Below are 17,488 nucleotides of genomic sequence, written 5' to 3' on the forward strand. Positions count from 1 at the left end.
AATGAGGCTAGGAACAGAAAGGATGGTCTCATAATTGAATGCTGCCCTGGAAAATTGGCTTCTATTCCTACTTCTGCCACAGAACTCCTATATGACATTAGGCAAGTCACTTACAACTAACTTTTCACAGATGACCACAGACTGTGTGTTCCTCATTTGCTGAGTGCCCATCTTATATCCTGGGGTCTGATTTGCTAATGTGCTGAGCACTCAGAGCTACAACTCAAGTCAATAGGAGCTGTGCTTTGAACATGAAAATAATGCTAAGTGGTCTGAAAAATCAGTTCATAGGAGTCTCAGACTGGACACCCAAAATTAGTGGAAACTTTTGACCTTAATCTCTCTTTGACCTTAATCAGTTCTCCCATCTGTAAAATGGGGATAATACCACCTATTCTCACAGGGGTTTTGTAAAGCTCAACTTATGTACATTTATGAAACTCAGGTACTATTGTAATGAGCACCATAGACCATGAGAAAATTAATAATTCTGTCTCCAGAGCACGGTTTGAACAATGTGCAGTAAATAAGGTGTGTGGCCACACACTGAACAATGAGGAGACAATAAAATATTAAGTGAGCATCCTCCATCCTATGCATTGAATGAGGCAGGAGCCTGTGGAACAAATAGTATGTAATTAAAGACGGTATCATATTGCATGTGCACAAGGGGGCCGAACTAAGGCTGTACAGGCAACCTTAATTCTGAATTTCCTAAGTTTTGAGTGCTTGACTTTGCAACCTTAATAATCTTCTTTTAACAGTTTGTAGAATAAACAGTTCAAGTCAAGAAAAGAAGCTCTGCACAAAAGACTACTTTATTTCTATTTAGAGGAATAATCTGAAGGTTTAATTTGAAGCACTTGCTGAAATTGTTATACATAATAGAGTGAAAAAACAAGCCCCAGATAGCATTAATGTCTATAAACACTTTGGACTCAATTCTTAGTTTATTTTAACATTTCCCTCCCATCGTATTGGCAAACAAAACCACAGAATCAGTGTTAACAACTTCAAACAGTTGACAGAGAAAACAGTGACACACCTACATCACAAATACCATTAACTCTATTAGACAAATACATATAGACAATATCAAATTAAAGTTTTCCCTTCATTTTAATAGATAATTTTTTTAAATTTGACTTTGCGCTCTTTTTAGACTCCTTTTGGGCTCCTTTCAGACTTTAAAAACAGCTGATAATCTTTCCTGAATACCTTTTATCATCATGCCCCGCCCTTTAACACTAAAACTATAAATAGGACAGCTACTTAGATATCAGTGGTTTGAGCATTGGCTTGCTAAACCCAGGATTGTGAGTTCAATCCTTGAGGGGGTCATTTAGGGATCTGGGGCAAAAATTGGGGATTGGTCCTGCTTTGAGCAGGGGGTTGGACTAGATGATCTCCTGCGGTCCCTTCCAATCCCCATAGCCTATGTTACAGTGACACCATCTGTCCTGCTATAGATATTTACAACTTGTCCATTAGAGTATGCCTCAAAAAATCTGACTTCTTATATTAATATAACATTCAGATACAGTAGCTAGTGTAAATAAAAATTAAATTAATTAAAATAAAAATAAAATATTCTTAATCACCCAACCCAAAACCCTACAAACAAAACCTTCATATTTGACTTCAGAAATGTTCCCAGTAACACTTTCAGATATTCTTTGCCATTTCTCAATTACAGTTACTCAAACATTTTGCTTTCATAAAGAGCACTAGTTAAAAAAAAAAAAAAAAGGTAAATGAAATGGAGGAATCCTTCAGGACCCTTTTCCTGCACACTTTTCCTTAAAGACTAGTCAGAAACAGTGACTTTCCTACAAGCTAAGAAAGGCTGCCTTTCCAGAAAGTCACATTTAGCTTGGGAGGGGAAGGGGTAAGGGTGTTACAAGCCTGTCTTGCAAAACTATTAGATGATGAATGTGCAGTCTCTGCAGCAATCCCAAAGTAGGGGATTGAGATCTGAACACCATATTCCAGAGTGGAACACAGCACACACATTGTAGTTCACAAAAAATGCCCCAGGGAGAATTCCAAGCAGTACTGTCCCCTTTGGCAGGCACATCATCTCCTGGTGTTCCAGGGAGTGCAGCTTCTGTTCAATGCTTTCTCCCACATCTACCTACCCCGGCTAGCTATGCTGACTCATAGAAACGGGAAGCTGTGGCCTTACTCTCAACCTGCCACATCCACTTTGTAGAAGTTACTTCCTGAGCACTGCGTGGAGGACACAAGAACTGGGGCAATGCTCCTTATGCCCTCCTCCTCCCATGTTCATCCATATAGACTCCGAACACAATCTGCAGATTTGGTATATATATACAGTGCAGATTAGACATTAAAACAAAACAAAAAAAAACAACAAGCAAACAAAAAATGGGGAAGGAGATGGGGGCAACGGACGGAGAGAGGCAAGCTCAAAAATACCTTACTTTCTTCTCTAAGTCACTGATTTGAATCCGGCCCAGGTTAGTAGTCACCTAGACTTCAGAGTCTCAGGTGAAGGAAGTTTGGTGGTCTCAGTCCAGTTCCTAGTTGAAAGATTTCCACCTCACTCAGACTGCACTATGATTGATTTTAATTTGTCCATCTTATTGGCAAGCCCAGCACAGAGGCCAATGGGCATGGAGATAGGTATCTTCTGACCCCAAAAAGTCATCTCTCCAGGAGAACACATTAATGGGGCAGGGGAGGAAATCATTCACGACTACTACATAAGCTGTACCTGTCCTGTGGCTTAATTTCTCGGACTGCCAACCTGGTACCTTTCATCAGCAGTAAATTCTCTCTCTCTCTCTCTCTCTCTCACACACACACACACACACACACACACACACACACACGTCTTTTAATCAGGCATCATATAATTGCTCTCCCAAAACTTAAACATAACACATTAGCACCAGTTGGTCATCTTGTGTCAGAATGTTATCCCAAACTGAAATTAGATAATTACATGCCATACAGAGATGCTGTTTGGTAATGAAATCCAAGAAAGAATAATCATTGAAAACTTTTTAAAGGAAAGAAATTAACAGAACAATATTGAAGAATCTGAAGCCAACTAATAAAATGAGGAAAAAAAAGTCATAGGGTGACACTGGCCTTTTAACTGTGCCCCTATGACTCATCAGCTGACCCCAACTGGACTTAAAAGAGGGCAATTGGGTCCTAGAAAGCGAAAGAGCACATGACTCAGAGTTGCCTGAATGGGTAAGGAAATGGGCAGGTGAGACCTGCCTGGCAGTGAAGCTGGAAGGTGAGAGCTGCCAGAGCTAGGAGATGGTACGTGGTTCCTATGGGAAGGCAGAAGAGCAGCAAGAGAGGTTTGCCAGCTGACCTCCCTATGTCATACCACATTACAATCCAGACCTATGAATAGCCGTGTCACCCCTGCAACTTGGGGTACCCTTTACGAGGCCTTGCTGCTGTAGCCTCCAACCTGTACTGCTCACAAACAGCCTCCAGCATGTAAATCATTTCCAGCTATGTCTGTGTGTGCTGCAGCCACCCCTTGGCTCTTACCAGCTTTAAAGATTACGAGGGTGACCACAGCCCACTCCCAGTCTCAGATTTTCCCCCAGAAACTGATGTCCTGTACTGGCCAGCCCTCTCCTGTACAGTGCAAATATGTTAAATCTGTTATTCCCTTAAGGGAATAATATGCACACAACTTATTATTCCAAATGGAGTTACACAGGCACTCAACCTGAACACACTGGATTAGATAAAACAATAAAACAAGTTTATTAACTACAGAGATAGACTTTAAGGGAGTACAAGTAATAAGGCATAAAAAGACAAACAGTTACAAGAAAAATAAAGATAAGATGTTTATTAATACCTAACAAACTATAGCAGATTCAAGCAAAATTTTTCACCACAGGTTCTCAGTAGTCTTACTGACTAAACTCTTTATGTCAGGATGCTGGTCCCTGAATCCAATTGTTGCTTTCTTTTTCTTTTCAAGTGCAGTGAATGAGATGTGAGGGGAGGTGTGTGTTCTGGGGTACTTGTCCCTCCCTTTTACAGTTTCAGTCCCCTTCTTGAAAAACATTTCCACCTGAGAGTCCAGAGACAAAGAGTCTATATGGAAGGATGTTTCCTGCAGATTTTTCACCTGTTTGAATTTCCTTTATTTTCCCCCTCTGCTTGATAACTGTTTACTGCTTAAATGCAAATTAAGGTAAGCACACATTCCTTCCTTTCTTTAGGACAGACTTGACTTCTGCCTGGGCAGGGCTGTGGGGTTTGGAACATATGTTAACAACATCTTACAGGGGAATTTTATAACTTCACATTACAATGTTGCCACACACATTACCGCAGGACAATAATGACCAGCAAATTATGAGTTTTTAAAGGATACCTCACTAGACATATTTTGTACAAATATTATTACAGTAGTGTGTCGAGTGTGACTACAGAGGTTTATTCTGTCAACCCCCACAAGCAAGAGAACCAGCACCAGAGGGCTGAAGGCAAAACAGTAGCAAAGAGAGTTGCCTGCTGGCTTCTAAGCTGGAAAAGACTAATAGAACAGGAGTAATGAGGGATGCTCCCATGGTGAGGATAAACACCCAACAGACACGCTGTGAGGATTCCTGCTGGGAAGAGTGGTATTCCACTCCAGCTGGAAGAGCTCAGGTGGCTGTCCTGGAAAAAGGTTAGGAGAGGACCGAAGAAGAGCCCAAGTGTGATAGAAGATACCAGAATGTGGTTCGTGGGAGCATCATGTCATGGAATTTTAAGAACCCTATGTACTGGGGTGTAAGAAACAGACTATGTTTGGAACTTTTGTTATGGATTACCTAAACTATGTTTTGGTAATAAACCAGCCCAAGGAGGTACTATTAGGGAAGAGAGCTGTTGTGGAGTTACTGGAGATTTCGAAGGAAGGAAACTGAGGCAAGCCCATCTCTCACGTTTCAGCCTGCCAAAAGACAACATTCTAGGTAAGGCCACCTTCTCACAGAGCAAGTGTCTAGTACTTCAGTGCAAACAACACCATTTTATGCTTACATACAAGAATGTAAAAGTCCTTTACAACATTTAAATCAGCCTCACAGCCCCTAACATTCATATAACAATAACAAAACACAAGTAACAGAGTTATTGGCTGAGTCCTAAACAGATTCCAGGCATTCTGACTCCTAGGCCCATGGCTCTAACCATTAGACACAGCTCCTTTCCATTAGTGAGGTTAAAAAAAAACAAAAACCAACACCCCAAACAAGGACTAAAGTGTCATTAAAATATGAGTGAAATATGAAAGAAATGCTTACCTGTATGTGAATTAATGTCATACAGTAATTCAATTCCCACAGAGTTCCATTCATATGCAAATTGCCTTATAGGTGGACAAAGTTACAAAGTTATAAAATAAAGGAGGCATTAGTGCAGGGAACTTGGGTTCTAATTCCATTTCTGCCACTGGCAAGCAGTGTGGCTTGAATAAATCGTGTAACCTCTTTGTGCCTCCCTCCACTTTAACCATATGTAAAATGGACATAAAAGTTATCTACAGAAGTGTCACAGGTTGAATTAATGTTTGCAAAGTGCTTTGAAATCTTTGCACTTCTATAGCGCTTTCATCCAAAATGTTAAGATGACCTCTTTTAATGCCATTTAAATACCTGCAACAATGCTGAATTCTGGGTGCATCAGCTATCCATACTAAAAACTGACAGACAGGTAAAAATTAATTTTAATGCATATTCAGTTCAAATTTTAAACTGGAGTTGACAGGTGATATAGAATTGTAAAGGAATATTTAGTAGTCTTGTCATAGTTCAGCTGTTAAAATATGTTAAAAGAGGGAAAAGATCAAGTATGGAGTTGTACAAAGTAATATCTGGTAATCACTTGTGGCTAGTATGGGACTTCAAAGAAATAACTGCAGTAACACTAAAATAGTAATACTGTTCTATTAGAAAGGAAAACTTGAAGAACACTTTAAACGTGTACATAAAATGCTAATTAAGGGAAATAATCTCCCCTCTGTGTATGTGTCTAACCACCATAAGTGCTAAAGAAAATGGAACTTGTGAAATTGTGTACAACATTAAACAGCGAGTATACAAAGAATAGTTTAATTTTCCAATGTTCCTAAATTATGCACTAAATATAGGTGAAAGGACAAGTGCCACAACACTGGAAAGATGGTATCATAGTGGCATTACCAAAAAAGGGTGATCTTACTCTGTGCCCAAACTGGAGAAGTATTATACTGCTATCAATCCTAGGCAAAATACTGGCTACCATTATGCTGAATAGAATGAAGAAGGTAATGGATGAAATATTACAAGAACAGCAGGCTGGGTTCCCTCTAGATAGATCATACTGTGAACAGATATTCACTCTTCAACAGATCATTGAAAAAGCTACTACTTGGCAAAAATCCATCTTAATCAACTTCATCAACTTTAAGAAAGTGTTTGATTGAGGAATATTGCTAGAAGCTATGGGATACCAGAGAAGCTGATCAATGAGTTTATATGATGGAAGTAAATGCACAGTAAGAATGATACAGACCTGGGTTTGCTACTGGGGTTAGACAAGGGTGTGTGTTATCACCAATCCTCTCTCCATTAACAATAGGAGGGTGATGAAGGGGCAATAAAAGGCATCATGGATAGTGCAAAATGGGTTAGCGGATGAGTTACACAACTCTGACTTTGCCAACGACATTGTTTTACTAAGTACGACATAGAACATAATGACTGCCCTTACATCATAAGTAGAACAGGAAGCATCAAGTTGATGCAGAGAAAACCATGATTATAAAGGTAGGAAACTGAACAACAGATGCAAACTGTGACAGATATGGCAATTTCCTGCAATACCCTGGACAAACCAGACTGAATTAAGTTAAATCTTACCGTATTAATTTATGTTTCACTGTGGTCTAGGCACTGTATACAATTTCATGGGGAGGGGGACCACAGTCCTCCAGGAACAAAGAACAGTGGTAATCTAGCAAATTCACTCAGGTCCTAACACATCCTGAGAGGCACTAGCAGCTGAACAGATCTGCATTTACTGGTTCAAACTGGATTCTCTAGAGACCAGCAAACAAAGAAAAGACTTTTGAATAAATAACCTGAGTTTAAAGTGACTCAAGGCCTTTGTTGTGATAAAGCAAACAAGGAAGACCCCAATCCTTAGGGAAGGGTTGGAACTGACACCAACCAGAGCACTTTAGCAAAGACACTCCCCCCATCTCCTCAACTTATTCGTGTGTGTAGTTTCTTTCATTTTTAACATGTTTTCTTTACCTTAAAAATAAATAGTCTTGCTAAGAACTATGTGGTAACTCAACTGTGAGTCATTATGCTGTTTATAGCTTCTGAGCAGAGAAGGCCTGCTTATGTAGTCTGCTAGGGAATTCATAGTGTAAACAAGGAACTGTGCAGCTTGGAAAAACCCCAACCAGGAGGGAAAGAAATACATGTCTTTGACCAAGAGAAGTGATGGCTGGAGAGCTGGAAGCTTCAGCGTGGGTGCCTTGCTGGACCACGGTGGGGGATACAGGTAGAATTGCCCTGAACTGTGACACAAAAGCAGCTGCGGATAGAAAAGAAAGTGAACAGGTAGAAGAGTTCTACCACTTGAGGAGTGTGATGACATTTGAAGGTGGCCATGAAAAAGACATGTATGAGATTAGGAAAAGCAAACATGACTTTTGGAAGATGGAACAACATCTGGTGAAAAAGAGGTCTCCACACCAAACCAAAGGTCAGATTATACCAGGCGATTGCACTGAGCATGCTACTATGTGGAGCAGAGACTTGGCCAATTAAGTGGTTAAAAAAGAGAGGTTGGAGGATGCTCACCACAGATGGCTGAGGAAGATTCTACACATTTCATGGAAAGACAAAAACAACAAATGCAAGACTAAGGAAACTGACAAAGCAGGATATTTTAGAAAATATCAAAGAAAGAAGGCTCAGGTGGTTGGAACAGGCACGCCATATGGAAGATGCGAGACAGGTTAAGCAAGCATTGAATTGGGTATGCAAGAAAAGAAAGAGAAAACAAGAAAGCCGAAGGAAGAACTGCCAGAAAACAGTGAGAGGGAATATTGAATATGCTGGCATCATCTGGGAAGAAGTATCACAATTACAAAGTGACTGTGATCAATGGAGAAACTGGACTGCCTGATGTGCCAGCAACACAAAAGGAACTAAAAGTCTAAGTTAAGAAAGACAGTATCAGTGGTTTCATTCTTGGAACCCACACTGTACCTGTAATGTAATACACAGGCAACTTGTATTGTGAACTCATTCTTAGGAGGAAAACAAAAACATACCACCACCTGACATGTTTTTTCATTACTGTAGTTTTGGGGAAAACAAACATTCACATTCAGTGGTTATGCTACTTGTTAAAGACAAGTTTTGGACGATCTCTCGGAACACAATCTTTTGCCCCACTAAAAAGAATAGGCATTTTTGCACTGAAGTGGTCCATTATTACATGTATTCAGCAAACTCATTCTCCATAGGAAAGTGTAGCAATAGTTACTGCTGTCTTACAAATTAAGGATCTGGAACAAACAACAGTAACTGGAAGCATGATCAGTCCAAGACATAAAAGGTAATATCCCATTATCCAATTTAATTTTTCAGCACCATTAGAGACGAGAACATTTAAATGAGCAGAAAGAATGCTTTGGAGTTGTGCATTCTAGGCAATATTCACCCATCATACTAGGGTGTGGGCAGATTGCAGAATGATTGCACATGGGATCCTGGACACTGAGTGAGCTTCATTCCAGCTCTTCATAAACAAGTGGGAAGAGAGATTTGAGGTTAGCTGGTGACATGGTCACTGTGTCTGAATTACACAGATGTAGTGGCCACTAAACCCAATTTATAACATACACGAGTGGTCAGATTTCCTACTCCAGATCAGAGGCAAAAACGATAAAGGGACTGTGTATTTGCTCAACAATCTGCATGTGGGTCTGCAGTGAATTCTATCCTTTCAATCCCCACATAAGTTTCAGGTAGAAGAACTGTTTCTTAAACTTGGTGGAGAGGTCCAGGTGAAAAGTCAATATTTTTCTTAGTCTTTAAAATATGACCACCACCACTTTGCACTATTATAGCAGCTTCCTTCTGAGAAACTCAAGACACTTTACCAATAAATTACTTTAAGCCATCATCCCCATTTTGCAGATAATGAAACTTTAAGTCACAGATCTCAACTTGCCCCAGGTCACACAGGAAGTAGCTGAGCTGGGAACAGAACTAAATTCTCCTGACTCCCAGTCTTGTGCCTTAACCATAAGATAACCCTTTCTCCCCTAAGCCAGCATTTTCATCACATGATTTGTGTCTATAATTTTCCAAAGAGAAATGTCTAACAAAATCTTAAAGAGAAATAAGAGTTTAGTAGGCTACTCAGTACTTGTATAACATAATTAACATTTTTAAAAGCAAATCATGTTCCTGAGCTAATACAGTTTTAACGGAGAGAAAATATTTTATTGTTCTGAGCAATACCTTTGTGGCAGAGAAAACCAAAACCAGGAATAACTTGTTTTTGCTCATGTCAGCTACTCTACAAGACTGTGAAACTCAGGACTACCTGCTACAAGAGATGATCTACTTTTGAAAGATGAAAAGCACTAATGTATATAAGAAACAACTCTAGCAATCCAAGCCTTTCTAAAATACCCTGAAACTAGCTGGACAACAGAACAAAAGAATGTAGAAGTGCCAAGAGAGCAAGCCACCTTCAGATATTCCATATAAACACATAGTCCTCCTGCTGGTACTTGTACTACATTTGAGCTGTCCTGGCTTAGTGTCCTCCTGCCATGATCTTCATTTCTGAAGAACCTGCAACTGCTTTTATTTTGAGGACTTCTCTCACAACTGAAACCTTTTAATCAATATTTTCCTTCATTTACTCCAAGTTTCATAAATTGATTAAAGCAACATTTTCACCGTAATTTTTAAATATTAAGGGGATAAAGAACCAAATACTTTGAAAGCAGCCTCCTCCATGTCTACATGAGAAATACAGTACTGCAGATATTCCATAGATCAGGTCTACTACACATTTACCCCACTATGGGTTGGAGCTGAGAAAATTGAGGAGACAGTAGGAAAATAACGATATATACTTTTGAGCCAAATCTTTTCATGTTGGTCCTTTTTATTATTTATCTTAAGGCTTTGGGATTTGATATGGCATAAGACATTTTTGAATTAACATCTTTTCTCCTTTCAACTTTCCTGCACTCTAAAAACATGAAAACATGTACATACCACGCACACAAATATGTGAGGGTGAGAGAATACTCAGAACATTCCCTCTTATCTCACTAGTAAAATGATTTTTCTTCCTGACTCTCAATACTCGAGCCATGTTATTTATTTAAAAAATAAAATGGGTAAGATATACAGGTACATTTTCACAGCTGACAAAGAAGGGAAAGTGCTGTTGGTAACACTTTGGAGTAATCAAGGGATGAGTTTAAAAAAAATCAGCAAACTAGCTAAATATTAATTCTTCCCTAGCCACAACAATGAGGTTATCTAACCAAGTGGCTTCAGAATTTAGTTTTGGCGGGACAAAATATTTTACATCTATTTTGGAATATCAGCTGAATTTCATATCTCCCAATTACACTTTTGACTAATCAAATAAAGGAGGCTTTTGCCAATAAGGAAAGTAGAACACAGAATTAGATATGGTTCATTCTAAAAGTACTGGAAAGAGAAATATATTACATATTCACCTAAAACTATACACATTATAATATGTAAGCCATGACAAAAAGCCAGCCTTACTGTCACAGATTCCATGATTTATGGGTTTGGGGTTTATTTTGTTCCTTAATATTTGTAACTTTTCCCATGCTCTGATTTTTTGTATGTGGGTAGGTTGTGGTAATAAACAACTAAACCAGTCTCAGTGGAACCCTGAGAGCTGCCAAGTTAAAACCTGTACTGTACAGAAGGCAAGGAAGAGCAGGAGCAATCATTTTTATAACTAATGCTTTACTGTGCAATTATGGGGAGTCAGTTTTGATTATCTGATTCAGACAAAGGGTCACAAGGTCTGATTCATGGCTGGCCTGCACCTTGTGTAGTCATTTACGCAAAGTAGGTGTAAAATGCTACCAAATCAGAATGGTAACATCCACTCCATATTGGCACAGGCTACTACACAAGGTGCAGAATAGCAGTGAATCAGGCCTGCATAGTTTATAAAGCTGTATCTTGGACGTGCTGCTGGTCTTTCTGACTATACAGAGTCAGAGGCAGGAACACAGCTGAAGGGGAAGCGGCTGCTCCCTCCTATCCATCCTCCCGCCTTACTGCTCTGTGGCTGACTAGACAGGCACTAAAGATAATGGTTTTAAATATTTTTAAAACAACCCATTAGATGTTATTAAATATTCTAAGTAATTTTATTCATAGTAAAAAACTATTTTGATTAAATTCATGCCACTGGGGACTTTCAGCAACTTTCATAAGTTGATGGATGACATTTGCTATTTTATTTTTTATCCAGAAAGTGACATTCCATATAATTTATCGCAACAAATGCATCTACACAGCAAGCGGCAGCAAGTCGCAGAGCCTGGGTTGACAGATTCAGGCTTGCACTACGGCACTAAAAATAGCTGAGTGGCCCTTTGAGCTGTGGCTCTGAAGCAAAGGGAGGGGTTTATGCTACACAACTGGTTTTAACACCGTAGCCTGAGCTATATAACTAAGCATCAGGAAGTTAAGACTTGAAATTAGACGAAGGTTTCTAAACATCAAAGGAGTGAAGTTCCAAGGGGAGCAGTGGAGGCAAAAGACATATCTGGCTTGATAAGTTTATGGAGGGGATGGTATGATGGGATAGCCTAATTTTGGCAAGTAATTGATCTTTGACTATTCGCAGTAAATATGCCCAATGGCCTGTGATAGGACACTAGATAGGGTGGGATCTGAGTTACTACAGAGAATTCTTTCCTGGGTGTCTGGCTGGTGAGTCTTGCCCACATGCTCAGGGTTTAGCTGATCGCCATATTTGGGGTCAGGAAGGAATTTTCCTCCAGGGCAGATTGGCAGAGGCCCTGAGGGGTTTTCACCTTCCTCTGCAGCATGGGGCACGGGTCACTTGCTGGAGGATTCTCTGAACCCTGAAGTCTTTAAACCACGAGTTGAGGACTTCAATAGCTCAGACATAGGTCAGGTGTTTGTTACAGGAGCGGGTAGGTGAGATTCTGTCGCCTGCGTTGTGCAGGAGGTCAGACTAGATGATCATAACGGTCCCTTCTAACCTTAAAGTCTATGAAAGCCTGAGTTTGTTGATGACCTGGGTCCTGAGACTCAATGCTGCTCATGTAGACTCACCCCGTAAGTATTGCACAGAAATCCATCATAGTACAGTATTCAAATAGATTATCGCCTTTCTTAACGTATTGCTGCAAAACATATCAAATACCAGAGGGATCTAGTCTCCAAGACAGTGTCTTCTTCCCATTCTAAGAAGTCATTATCATATCCACATCTTCTTTGTGGCGAGGAGGTATGGTAAGCAGCTCTTTCTGAATATTTCATCAATGTCACTACATAAGTAGTCAATAATGGATGCTAAACCAGCAGTATACTTAGATGCCTGCTGCTACAGAGAAACTGAACATACGGCTCCTCAACATGCTTAAACTCTACTAGCCTGAGAGATGCCCATGATCTGTTCTTGAAATCAGGATTCTTGATTTCATGCTGCTTCTACGCACTGCAAGTCTATCTCAATGGTCAGTGGCAATTCTGAAATTTGCACAACTACCCAGTAAATCAGGTTTCAGAGTAGCAGCCGTGTTAGTCTGTATTCGCAAAAAGAAAAAGGAGTACTTGTGGCACCTTAGAGATTAACAAATTTATTTGAGCATAAGCTTTCGTGAGCTACAGCTCACTTCTCACGAAAGCTTATGCTCAAATAAATTTGTTAGTCTCTAAGGTGCCACAAGTACTCCTTTTCTTTTTACCCAGAAAATGTAACTGTCAGCTTTCTCTAGTTATTCAGCAAACACTCTATTTCATGTATTGTAAATATTTGTCTCATGTTATATAAGCAAGATTTACCCAGAAGAAAACACAAGATGCATCAGATTTGACAAGAGCATTGCAAAAATTAGAAGTTAACCTCATGAGCTCAAACTATAAAATCATGTCAAATGGGCTGATGCTCTGAGGTTTTTTATACGATCACCAAATAAATCATTTTCATGTACAACTAGTCATGGTTCTGCACAAAATTTTAGAAAAAAATAAAATACATGCAGAAAAAAATATTTACAGCATTATCTTTAACATAAATTAAATTTCTATTCTATATAGCTTAACTTTTCCTATATTTATCTTCCTATTCCTGAACAAGGGTAACAGGAATAGACAGACACTTCAGGTAATCAGAAGGTATCTATACAGAGCAATTCCAATATAATTAAAATGTCTATCCTCAGAGCACATAAAGGTCCCATTACTTTTGCTATCTATTAATAATCATACACAAAGAATCCAGAATATATATGCCAAGTGTTAGATCTATAAAAAGTACATCTACACAGGCAGCAGTTTTGCATTACAGATTTTAATTTCTACCAAAAAGATTACTTTGGACTGAAAGACAGTCAACTAAGAGGTGCGAGTGTGTTTCAACATAACACCAAATTTGCAGAGATTCAATTTTATATGAATTTTCTGAAAAAACATAAAAGAACCTCACAGATCATAGTACTTGAAAAGTTTCTCCAGTGAGCAGGGTCCCAGTAGCAGAGGGAAACTTCCAGTCATCAATAATCATATCGTTTTCATTCTGCTGCTGCTCCTGTAGGCAGAGGGAGGGGCGGCAGAGGAAGGGCAACAGGAGAGGATACTTTTCTCCCCCAACAGAATGCTGAAACCATAGAAGCCAGAAGACAAAAGTATATGCAACTCCAAACTCCATTCCCTCTAAGCAGCTGGGGGCAATATGTGCTGGCTTTTCTGCTAACACACAATCAGTGCCCATCTTCCATAACAGCCACTGGCTAGCAGGTGTCTGATAAATATTGCAAGCCCAAAAAGACCATCTAATTATTGTTATAGCAACTGATCCTGGAAACACATACCTGTGAGTAAATTTACTCATGTGAATAGCCCCATTAAATCAGGCCTATAGTAATCAAAAATGTTCCAAATATTTGATTTAAATATATTTGTGTCATCCAAAACATCTATTGATTAGTAATGCTTGTGCTAGATGAATGCTTTTAAGCTTCAGCCATTGTTAGTAAGATCAGAGGAGGAGTTCTATGAGTTTTTCTTTTTTGTTTTGTTTTCTACCTACCCTACTATGTGGTTTCGGAACATATCCCAAAATATTAACAATGGGTCTTTGGTCCTTAACGAAATGAGCTAGTGGCTTCAGACCAATCCTCAGATAATAATCATCCACATCACAGAACACACCATCACAACTGGTATCCTTGTTGACAGTCTCAGCAGAAGCCAAAGACCGCATAGGCACAGAGACTGAACTATAGTCTCATTTTTACAAATGATCCTTCCAAGACAGCATGGACATAAACTGATGGACCTTGCAATGCCATTGTCCATGCTGAATCAGTCCTGTAGATAAATGGATGATGGAATACTCTAATGTGTCAAGCTGCAACAGTTCAGAAATACAAAATTCATTTCCCCCCCAAATATGCTGTCAAAAATAAACTGCCTACAGAACAGTTATCACCTTGATAGTAAAGTGCAACCTGTAAAGAGTGTGAATATGATAGAAAATGCGAAGGTGGGGAAAAAAAGGAAAAAAAAGGACAAAAAGAATGATACTTAGAACTTATGTGTGTTAAGAAAAACCATTAATAACTTTCATTCACAATATAACTGAAAAATGCTTACTATAACTACTGACTGAGCTTTGGAAATCTTTTACTCAGTAGAAATAGTCTCACTATGGCTCTCACTGCAGATAAAGATAACGCAGCCTAATGCAGCCTAATTTGATGACTGTTTAGGTAACAAACAAAAGACAGCACTATTTAAGAGTTTTTTGCTGGGAGTAGAGATGAGAGAGGTTGTCCAGGACTTCAAGAGTTGAGATGAGATACATCTAAACTAATCTCACAAACCTAACTTCATTTTAAAATCAGTAAACAAATGTACATTACAGGGCAAATGTAATTCAGCATTAGGCCATTTAACACTGTTATGCAATGTAGTAATGTCTACCAATTGCTGGATTGCAAATCTGGACATAGCACTGTCTGTCTTGACAGGGAGACGCAACTCTGAACACGCCATTTACGTTGATTCTCCCTTTTGATACCCAAAAGCATCTACAAGACACATTCCAGACTCCAGCAATCATACAGACCTTAGAAATTTAAACACCATGATAAAAAAAGCTCTTTTAGTTAAACAGTGGAACAAGATGATGCAAAAGATGAAAAAACAGTCATTGCTTTATGGCACAGGAACTGTGTGAACAAGCCAAAATACCACACAGGTTTGGACCAAAGTCCTGCACTCATCATTGCTCTGAAAAAGGTAAGGGGAGAAGTAAGAGAATTGAAGGAGTATAAAGGATGATGCTCTTTCCCCTTACAGTCCCCATTAAACAACTGTTAAAAAAATAAAATAATAATAATAATCATAACATAGTGGAGGAGAAGGATATACATACCTAACATTTAACACAAACTTAATATTTGGAAGCCACTGAACTATTTATCCTTTTGTTAAGGTTATGCCTGTGATGTTGCAGTGACATATTGGGCTATCAGAAGAAGAAGGTGGAGTAAGCTAGAATTTACCCAACTCTTATTTTTTTAAGCTGTCCTCCATTTATAAATGCTTATCTATTCCAATACTGTTTTTTAAATCTCTTTCTTTACCTTTTGGGACATTCCCATCCCCTATAGCTCATTCCTGATCTGTATGTATTATTGTAAACAGCTATTGTAGTTTAAAATATTTTTGTCTGCATAGTCAAATCCTATTCTGCCAACTCTGTTTAAGATCACTTTATCCTCAGAATGAAGTCCTTAAGTCTGAAGTTAGAGAAAATCATTTATCCATCAGAATAAATATTAACCTCGGTATAGCCAACATTTGCCAACTAAGCAATTGAGTCATTGCTTCTCTAAGGACTAATTCTTCACAGAGGCCAGTCGGAGCAAATGCAGCCTCACCCACAAAAGTTTCGTATTGGTTTCTACTAGAATATCTTTTTTTTTTTAAATATTCAAGCATACACACTGACAAAAAAGCACTGAGCAGTCAACAAGAAAACCCAGAACCGTAGGACCTAGATGTCGTATGTATCATCATAACCAGTTTCTACAATTGAAGGGTGGGAGGAGAGGAGGGTGCATGAGAGAAAGAGAAAGAAACCAGTATGGTACATGGAACTGAAAAACAACAAATAATTAATGCACAGAACTAACAGACCTGTTAAATCCCATGCATCTGGGGGAGTCTCCCTCCTCTGGGGCCCCCAATTTTATCACCCTTATTCACGCTGGGGAGTACCAACCTTACAGAAGTACTAACACTAAACTCTATGGGACTGCTCACCACAGTAAGTACTATTCAAGGAAGGAAGGGTGACAGAAATCAGGAACCCAAATTAGTTCTAGAGATAGCATTAAAGGTCTCTTTGGTGATGAAAGGATTTTACTGTATTTGTCAACCAAGATTCTCAATCAAATGAGTGAAACTTCCAAATCGCATTTATATTGTCTCTCCTCCTCCCTCCCCTCTCCCCCCCCCGCAGTGTGAGACACACAGCAAATGACCCCTGCCAGAAATAATAATAACGCAGACACACTTTTATCTTTCAGCCTGGTGCTGAAGCACACAAGCACAGACGCAGGAAGAGGGACCCAGAAGCGGGGGGGGGGGGTGAGCTGCGGGGTAGGAAGATGAAAGGAAGGGAAGATGTGCGCAGCGCAGGGCAGGGCAGGAGGATGGAGGAAGGCCCGCAAGGTAGGAGGGGAGCAGCTAAAGAACTGCAGACGGGGGGGGGGCGGGGAAGAAAAGGCTGGGGAGAGGAGCAGATGTTGTCGGAAGGGGGTGAACAGAGGTGAAAGCCGGAGGGGGGGGGGGAGGCTGTGGGGAAGGGGAGGGAGGAGGAAGCACAGGGCAGGAAGCAAGGCAGGCCGGAGGGAGGGGGCAGGGGCGGGGGGTGCCTGGGCCTCTCCCCCTCACCTGGCAGCCCTTCTTGTGGTGGAAGCCGACCACCACGATGTGCAGCACCGGCCCCCGCTGGCTGCTGGGCGGCGGGGGCTTCCCCTGCGTCTCCATGGAGCCCCGCGGCGGTGTTTACAGCGGGCCGGGCCGGGCGCCCCTGCGCGCCCCGCGCCGGGGCCGACACGGAATAAGCCCCGAGCCGGCCAGGGCCGCTCCACTCTCCTTGCCTGTGCCGCCCTCCTCCGCTTCCGCAGCGCCGCAGCCGCCCCGCCCCG

General features: G+C 40.3%; 1 protein-coding gene across 2 annotated transcripts in view; it reads right to left on the reverse strand.

Annotated features, from left to right (window-relative positions):
• AVL9 (AVL9 cell migration associated) overlaps positions 1-17,482 on the reverse strand; it is a 73,644-nt gene extending 56,162 nt beyond the window's left edge. For both annotated transcript variants that reach the window (XM_038390044.2, XM_038390046.2), the window contains exon 1: positions 17,232-17,482. In XM_038390044.2, coding sequence (XP_038245972.1) covers positions 17,232-17,327 — 96 coding nt within the window. In that variant the 5' untranslated portion in view covers positions 17,328-17,482. The remainder of the gene's footprint in view (positions 1-17,231) is intronic.
• Between the last annotated feature and the right edge of the window lie 6 nt (positions 17,483-17,488).

Source organism: Dermochelys coriacea, chromosome 2, assembly GCF_009764565.3.
Source record: "Dermochelys coriacea isolate rDerCor1 chromosome 2, rDerCor1.pri.v4, whole genome shotgun sequence".
In the NCBI taxonomy this organism is placed as follows: Eukaryota; Metazoa; Chordata; order Testudines; family Dermochelyidae; genus Dermochelys; species Dermochelys coriacea.